The sequence below is a fragment of the Cyprinus carpio genome, chromosome B4, assembly GCF_018340385.1.
Source record: "Cyprinus carpio isolate SPL01 chromosome B4, ASM1834038v1, whole genome shotgun sequence".
Classification (NCBI taxonomy): Eukaryota; Metazoa; Chordata; class Actinopteri; order Cypriniformes; family Cyprinidae; genus Cyprinus; species Cyprinus carpio.
In genome coordinates this window covers 18,216,264-18,224,063 of record NC_056600.1, presented here as the reverse complement: position 1 = coordinate 18,224,063, position 7,800 = coordinate 18,216,264, and the positions used below count along the sequence as shown (strand labels likewise).

The following is a 7,800-nucleotide window of genomic DNA, read 5'->3' as shown; positions in this document are numbered from 1 at the left end:
AGTAAAAGCAATGAGAAGCAAAGAAAACTGAAACATGCCATTTTGCCATTTGAAAAAAGGTTTTTAATACTACAAGAAGATATTTACAAAATATAGGAAAACAGTGATGCACATCAACCAGATGAACTGAAATTACTTAATAATTAAAGCCAATCAAAAACTAATTAATGTATTATAAGACTTCCGCCTTGAGCGTTTACTTGAGATATTTAATCGAAAATTTGTTATATTTTAATCATATGCAACTGTTTTCAATGACAACAGAGATAACAATGGACAAAAAACACAATAAAAAACATTGGTCATTTTGTTCCAATATGCAAATCAGGTCATTTAAGAGTCTTATTTATGCACTCTGAAAAAGAAGAAAGAACATCAGGCCAATTTGGAGAAGTCCTCATATGCAATCCCCTCCACTGTCTTTCCTTTCATCCGACCCTAAACCAAGACAAAAAAACATGCTTTACATTTACATTTATGCATTTAGCAGACGCTTTTATCCAAAGCGACTTACACTGCATTCAGGCTATACATTTTTTACCAGCATGTGTGTTCCCTGGGAATCGAACCCACAACCTTTTGCGCTGCTAATACAATGCTCTACCACTGAGCCACAGGATCTTTAGATGAATGCTGACAGATGTGCTGCTTAATATTTTAGTGGACAACACAAAACATCTTTTTCAGGATTCTTTGAATAGAAACTTTTTTACTCATTTACTCACTTCTGATCAATTGAAGGTATCTTTGCTGCATAAAAGGATTCGTTTCTTACTACATCAGCATATAGATGACTTGAAAGCTAACAGAAATTGACTAAACGCTACAAAATCCCGCTCTAACTTCATTAGGTGCATTGAATTAGAGTCATTCTTTTAATAGTGTGCAGTGACGATAATTTTCAGAGGGAACTCACCGAGTCTAAAGTGAGTGTAGCAGAGAATTTGTGCTCATTTATGCCTTCCAGGATAGCCTCTGTGTCTTTATATTGACCATTCACAATCAAAACTCGCTTACCTGAGACAGAACGAGAGATTAGATTGAGAATTTCTTTCTTTCTTCATTTTGAGTTACACTGAAAAATAAAAAGTAACAGGTACTACCAGGAGCTGGAATGACCGTCTCCAAATGACTCTGGTCCAGTTTGAGTTTGTCTCCAGAGTCGATCATCTTCACCACAGCTGTGTATTTACCCTGCACTTCCTGTGAAATCACACACAACATCACTGTAGGAAACATCGAACCCCTCTGTGTGTCCTGTAATGACAGAGCTGCGGTTACCCGGATGACTGCTTTCTTCTTGTAATACTTCTCTCCCAGTTTCTTAGTGATCACTTTCACTACGATGTTTGCTTGTATCCAGTTATCCGATCTTACAGATTTCTTCTTCTGTTCCTCCATCTGGAAGACACACGAAGGGAAAGTCCCGGTTGAATCATAGCTGCATTATGTATATTTCATGAATATGTAACACCGACATAACAAGAAAAGTAGCTAAACAGAAAAACATTAATGAAGAACGTGCCTCTATTATCTCATCCAGAGCCGATTTCTTTTTCTTGTCCTTCGAGTCTCCGCTGTGGGAAGGCTCTTTCCTTTTTGCAGAGGCTGCAGCTTTAAGGGCACTAGGACCCAAAGTGGTGCTATAGAAATAAAAACAGATATTTACTGTCACCCACACTACAGCCATGTTGCTTTATGAGACTTCTAGACTGGTGATACCTTGTTTTAGAAGGTCCTGCTAAAGCAATGTCCAAATTGAAAGCTACTTTCTCTTCTTCATTCATTCGCTTGAGTTCTGTGAACACTGGTTCTTCCTGTAGATACACGGACAATGAAAATCTGAGCAAGATAATACACAAAACATTTTCAGTACACAAACACACCTCTGGCTCCTTGCCCTCTCGGCCGCGGCGGACTTGTTCTTCGATGAATTTGGCGCTGCGTTCTTCATCGTCCATATCCTGTTTCTTCTTCCTCTCTAGCTCTTCCTGTCTGCGGATCGTCTCCGGGTCACGATCAATGTACTGGACGTACCAGCCTTTGGGTGTCTCATCCACTTTGCAATAACCTGCACACACAATATAAATGAAACACCTACACTACTGGCATCAAGAACGCAAGAACGCATTTATCTTTGTGTTTGAAAATCCTAAGAAAAAAACAAAAATACTACTGACCTTAAAATTTTGAATGGTATTGTATATTGTGCATATCTGGGGTTTTAGTTCAATAAAATGTATAGGATGCTTGCCTTCTCTCCCAAGCCATTTGGTGAAGTCGGTGAGAGTCTCCCACTGAGTAGAGTTCATGTGAACGTGCTCCCGATGACTGATGTACTCGTTATACACAATGTTATTGTGAACTCGCTTAGTCCCTGCAAAAAATGAACACAGACTGTCTTAGCCCACAATAATAAACCTATTGCACTAAATAAATTCATATGATACTGAATAATTAATTAAAAACAGCAGCGACTTACCAAAACGTCTCCGGAGCAGCTCTAAGAAGTCACTTTTGAACTCCCTATAAAATCAGAATTGAAATTCACATTTGATCTCAAAGACAGCTGGATCAATGGACAGATGTGGATCAGCAGTGTGTGTTGACTTACTCGGAGAAGTAGTTCAGGAACTGGTAAGGGTTCTCTGAAGCTAACAGCAGCTGTCTCTGATGAGACTCGGACATGCAGTGACACTTAAACCCATTCTGCAATCGAGAGACATCATGTTAGCTGACAATATCGGCAAAGTCTGGTTTTAAAGACACCCTATATTGCTTAAAATCATGTCCAGATAGGCTCAGTGGACATATGTTGCCCCCAAAAGCTGTCTAACTAGGTTTGGACATAAATAAGACAATGATACCCAATAAATGCATTGCCTATAAAGCACAAACATGCTACATAGAAGGCCACTTGTTTTGTTTTTAAGACAGTCTATGGCGTTGATAGCTTATTAAGTTTTCATTTGATCATTTAGCATTTTACAAGACACATATTACATAACCAAATATGAAATCTAGAAAGTTTTGTAACATGGTCTCTAATAATGCTGTTTAGGAATAGATACTAACGTTAAATAGCCTAGACTAACACAGACTAAGTATTCATACCTAATATTAGATGATAAAAAAAAAATTAACTTATACATGCCAATGACGTGTTAATAAACAATAAGACACATGTTCACATAAACTTACTTCATCTCTGCACTGTTTCTGACACATCTGACAATACCAGCGCAGTTTCTGAAGGCCTTTGGCTTTGATTCGGTTTCCAATCGCTTTAGGACTTAGAAAATCAGCTTTCCCCATTTTAATCAGCCAGAAAAATCAAGATTTAATGAGAAATAATAACAGTTGCAGTGTCTCAACACTTCCGACTCTTTCTTGCGTTGTGACGCGAATGCCTCGCTTCGCCAGCACGCGTGTTCCGTCACTGATCCGTGTGTACCTCTACTATCGCGAGATATGACGAGAACGTCTGTCTGTGCTTTATTTGCGCCTGCGCAGACCAGCGGCTCTGACCTTCATTGAAGTGAACATGTTCGCCAGGACCAGCGCTGCGGTGTTCCTCCCACAATGGTAGGAATTTATTGATTTGTGGAATATATTATATTCTCGAAATGTGCATTTAATGTGCGTTTATAAGTAATGAAACTAAATTGTGTCATTTGGTCAGTAAACTGCGGATGTGGTGGAACAAGGACGCGGTGAACTTTAGGCCGCAGTGTGCTTCAGCGAATGACAGCGCGCGACTTGACTTTTCCATGTTTATTATGTCCATTTAATAGCAATACGCTGCTGACTCCACATATTTAATCACATTATGTTCTTGAGTTCTGAACGGTTTGCGTGGAAACCGTTCTGTTTTGTCGTAAACAGCAGTGTGGGTTTCCAGGGTGTGCATTACTTTCGGTGTATCTGTCATATTTATTGATGCATCATTGACCTGAGAGTTATTATGCTGCATTTATTTGTGGATGAGCTTAATTTCTATAAAACGTGTCTTGCAGTGGGCAGGTCAGGAGCATGGCTACCTTGAAGGACAGTAAGTAAAGTTTCCTGTTTCTATGTAAAAGGTCAGCTGACATTTAATTTCTTTACAAATGCAGTTTTTGTTATAGTTAATATTATTTATATCTTGCTAATATTTGTTTTGCGGTAATGTTATTGTACCTAAAAGACAATTCTATGACGTTTCTGACCATTGTTTGTGTTTTTTTTTGTTTTTTTCTCTCGCCAGTCACCCTTCGGTTGAAGTCCATCAAGAACATCCAGAAGATCACCAAATCAATGAAGATGGTTTCAGCAGCAAAGTATTCCAGAGCTGAGAGATCCCTGAAGTCCGCCCGCGTCTATGGCACCAGTGCTATGGGTATGCAGGATATTATATTAAAAAAAAATGCACTTTATATTGCACAAATATTCTGACATCCATTTAAAACATCTTGTGATAATATGTTATCTTTATTGTTCAGCACTCTACGAGAAGGCTGAGATCAAGGCTCCAGAAGACAAGAACAAGCACGTGATCATTGGTGTGTCCTCTGACCGTGGTCTCTGCGGTGCCATCCACAGCAGCGTGGCCAAAGCCATAAAGAGTGAGATCGCCAAGCTCTCTGGTGCCGGCAAAGAGGTCATGATTGTCAATGTGGGGGACAAACTCAGAGGTCTGCTGTACAGGTAGTTTTTTTTCTCCCTTTCTTAGTCTTGTCTCTAATTCTCAAGTTTGTAGATGCATCACAGTGGTTTCAAATACCACTCTTTGCGATGTTCTTTGCTTGAATCTCTTCCTCTGCTTCTGTAAACCATCAGGACCCATGGCAAACACATCCTGATCAATTGTAAGGAGGTGGGCCGCAAGCCTCCCACTTTTACTGATGCTTCTGTCATTGCCACAGAGCTGCTGGACTCTGGCTACGAGTTCGACCAGGGATCCATCATATACAACAGATTTAGGTTTGACACAATAAATTGTTTTATACTAAAAATAGAACCACAATTTTTTTATTATTATTACTTTTGACACTGGTTTGTGTCCTCTTCAGGTCTGTGATTTCATATAAGACAGATGAGAAACCTCTATTTTCCATTGACACTGTTGCAAGCTCAGGTATTGTTTCATTTTTGGGCTGGATACCCATCATGACACGTAAAACAACAGCATAATTGGATTACAGTTGAAACCACATTAAACATGTCTGAGAGGCCTAACACGTTTGTGAGCAGGAGTAAATCTAGGGATGCATGATGTATTGTTCCGTTGCTTATCAAACAACATCATTATTATTATTTACTTTTGTTAAATAGTGTTATTTGAGTTTGGGCATCCTCATTGCCCTTATCATTTTTAGATCTAGATCACCTGTGCCATCATCTTACGTTCACTTTATGTAATCTGTGCATGAAATAATGTGAAATAAGATGTGATCAAGTGACACCGGAACAGAATCGATCATTTGTCATGTGTTTTGTTCAGAAAACATGGGCATCTATGATGACATCGATGCTGATGTGCTGAGGAACTATCAGGAGTTTGCTCTGGTCAACATCATCTACTTCGGGATGAAGGAGTCCACCACCAGTGAGCAGAGCGCCAGGATGACCGCTATGGACGGTGCCAGCAAGAACGCTTGTGAGTTATTTAATACGTCATCTTCCTTTCAGTTTCAAAAGACTTTAATGGACAATTTCCTGTATTCCTTGCTAAAGTGTGATCATTACTAATGTTGTCCCTCATACTTAAAATTTGTCTCTCTATCAGCTGAGATCATTGAAAAGCTGACCATGACCTTCAACCGAACCCGCCAGGCCGTCATCACTAAGGAGCTCATTGAGATCATTTCTGGAGCCGCTGCTCTGTAAGATATTTTTCCTCTTTCTTTGCCCATCTCTTACCCTCATTATGACCCATGCCTGCCACATGTCTTCCTCATTCATTATTTGTGTTGGGTTATGGTTTTCTTGTGCCCTGTTCTGCTAAATCCACAGCATGTTTTTATTTCTTTTAATTTTATAAACTCATCTGTGTTACTGTATTAACTGTTAACACCATTAATTTATTAACCCACATTAATCCAATTTCCATCTTTCCCTCACTGACCTTCCATAATATGCATGCATTTACCGTTCACAGAGACTGAAGTGTGACTGAGGTAACATCCTGCAGCTGACTGTAGAATATATTGTGTGCTTATAGAGAAATAGCATTGACAATGCTTTTTTTAGTGTTCTTGCTTTCTTTATAAGGTGTTTTGTTGCATGTGGTGGGTTCTTTTATTGGGTTTGGTCAAAACAGAGAAGTTAATTTAGATAAGCCATTAGTAAAAGCTGCATAAGTTGAGTAAAAGAGCTTCTTTTTTTGGTAAAGTGTGACACACTGACTTCTAGTCTTATTGGTTGGGCCTGAAACACATTCTATATGCATATATGCTTCTTTCATATAGAATGTTTCTGGCCTGAACTTGACTAATAGATGTTCATACCAACTCAAATGTTTGTCGCAACTAGGGCTGCACGATTTTGACAAAAATCATAATTGTCGATTATTCCCTTTAAATTGTTATCGTGATTATTACTTATGATTATCACAATTGACATTGAATGATGTTTATACCATTGTTTGATGCAACTGCATGCCGTATTTTTATATGAAAATAAGCTGAAAACACTAACTGAAAAACTTTTAGTGCTTTTCTATAGTATTAAGCCTAAAATGTCAACTATTCATCGGATTGGTTCTTGAAATTATAAAAAAGTAAAAATATGAATGCTATTATAATGTTATACTAAAATTAAAATAATGGGAAAAACCCTTAAGATAACATGTAGAAAGAAAAAAACGCATCTTAAGCACCCAGAATAACATAAGTGGACTTTGAATGATTAGTTGCCGCTTTGAACGATTACGTAATTGTGGCATCCATAATTGTAATCTGGATTAGAAATTCAATTAATTGTGCAGCCCTATTCGCAACCATTCACGTGCAGTTCGACTGTTCAGACCAATGCTGAAATTTCACTCTCTGCCAGTAGGTGGAGCTTGTTAAACAGCAGAAATACAGCCGTAAACAAGGATGGCTGTGTGCATCTTTACACAACTTCCTCCACCGTTCATTTTGTGAGCACTACCAAGTTGTAGTTTCACGTAATCACGTGTGTGTGCATGTGACTAAAACCGCAAATCTTATTGGTTGGTGAAGTTTTTATGTAGTGCGTTGGAGGGAAAAAAAAAATAGAGCACCTCTGTTGCTTTGACGGCATGCAAATGTTCTTGTCAAACAGCTGTGTGTTCAAATGTGAATTTTTTTTCCCAACTAGTCAACACTTGTTTTGGTGTGAACAGACCTTGAGTGTTTAGAATGTACTAAATATATTTCTTTTCTCATTACAGATAAAGAGGAGCCCTGTAATCGTTCAGTGTGGTTCTGGCACACATGCTCTCCAGTTCAGTCACCTGGTGTAGAATTCATAAATGTATACGTGCTTCTGTTTGAACAATTATCTGAGAAAATAAACCTCTTACAGTGAAACACCTACCATTAGAGTTCTAGTGTGTGTCCTAATCAGCTTTGATGTCCTCTTAAAAAAATAAATACGTTTCCCATCTCATGCTTGTTTTCCATTGGAATTAAAGTTTGTGAACTCTCCTTTGAAGAGGTTATCAATACACAGAGCATTTGAAGAGAAGACGTCTGCCAAAACAGAACACGAGGTCAATCCTTCTAATAAACTCTCTGGCGTTTACGGATTTTGCTTAAAACAGTATTAAGTTACTTTGAACTGATTACTGATAAA

The 7,800-nt window shown here is 38.5% G+C and overlaps 2 protein-coding genes across 3 annotated transcripts; one reads left to right on the top strand and one right to left on the bottom strand.

Moving 5' to 3' along the window:
* Window positions 1-2: 2 nt before the first annotated feature.
* On the bottom strand, window positions 3-3,452 carry kin (Kin17 DNA and RNA binding protein). Its single transcript, XM_019126584.2, has 11 exons — window positions 3,202-3,452; window positions 2,615-2,709; window positions 2,483-2,526; window positions 2,255-2,377; window positions 1,887-2,071; window positions 1,723-1,817; window positions 1,526-1,643; window positions 1,282-1,401; window positions 1,104-1,203; window positions 917-1,017; window positions 3-438 (listed from the first exon to the last, which is right to left on the bottom strand). Exons 1-11 carry the CDS (start codon window positions 3,313-3,315, stop codon window positions 376-378), a joined length of 1,158 nt encoding a protein of 385 aa, XP_018982129.2. The 5' UTR covers window positions 3,316-3,452; the 3' UTR covers window positions 3-375.
* Window positions 3,451-7,542, top strand: LOC109110416 (ATP synthase subunit gamma, mitochondrial). 2 transcript variants are annotated; one of them, XM_042722273.1, is made up of 9 exons: window positions 3,451-3,585; window positions 4,017-4,051; window positions 4,247-4,378; window positions 4,482-4,686; window positions 4,819-4,962; window positions 5,052-5,116; window positions 5,483-5,638; window positions 5,768-5,864; window positions 7,397-7,542. In XM_042722273.1, exons 1-9 carry the CDS (start codon window positions 3,545-3,547, stop codon window positions 7,398-7,400), a joined length of 879 nt encoding a protein of 292 aa, XP_042578207.1. In that variant the 5' UTR covers window positions 3,451-3,544; the 3' UTR covers window positions 7,401-7,542. The 2 variants fall into 2 exon arrangements, with proteins under 2 accessions (XP_042578207.1, XP_042578208.1); XM_042722274.1 differs by lacking the exon at window positions 7,397-7,542 and having other exon boundaries at window positions 5,768-5,868.
* Window positions 7,543-7,800: the final 258 nt, after the last annotated feature.

Excerpts from the sequence above, each read along its gene's own strand:
- kin (XM_019126584.2), bottom strand. The coding sequence starts at position 3,315 with ATGGGGAAAGCTGATTTTCTAAGTCCTAAAGCGATTGGAAACCGAATC. Across the intron at positions 2,072-2,254 it reads CAAATGGCTTGGGAGAGAAG|GTTATTGCAAAGTGGATGAG; the intron begins GCAAGCATCCTA and ends TTGTGTGTGCAG. Across the intron at positions 1,018-1,103 it reads GACGGTCATTCCAGCTCCTG|GTAAGCGAGTTTTGATTGTG; the intron begins GTAGTACCTGTT and ends GTTCTGTCTCAG.
- LOC109110416 (XM_042722273.1), top strand. The coding sequence starts at position 3,545 with ATGTTCGCCAGGACCAGCGCTGCGGTGTTCCTCCCACAATG. Across the intron at positions 3,586-4,016 it reads GCGGTGTTCCTCCCACAATG|TGGGCAGGTCAGGAGCATGG; the intron begins GTAGGAATTTAT and ends CGTGTCTTGCAG. Across the intron at positions 5,639-5,767 it reads CGGTGCCAGCAAGAACGCTT|CTGAGATCATTGAAAAGCTG; the intron begins GTGAGTTATTTA and ends TCTCTCTATCAG.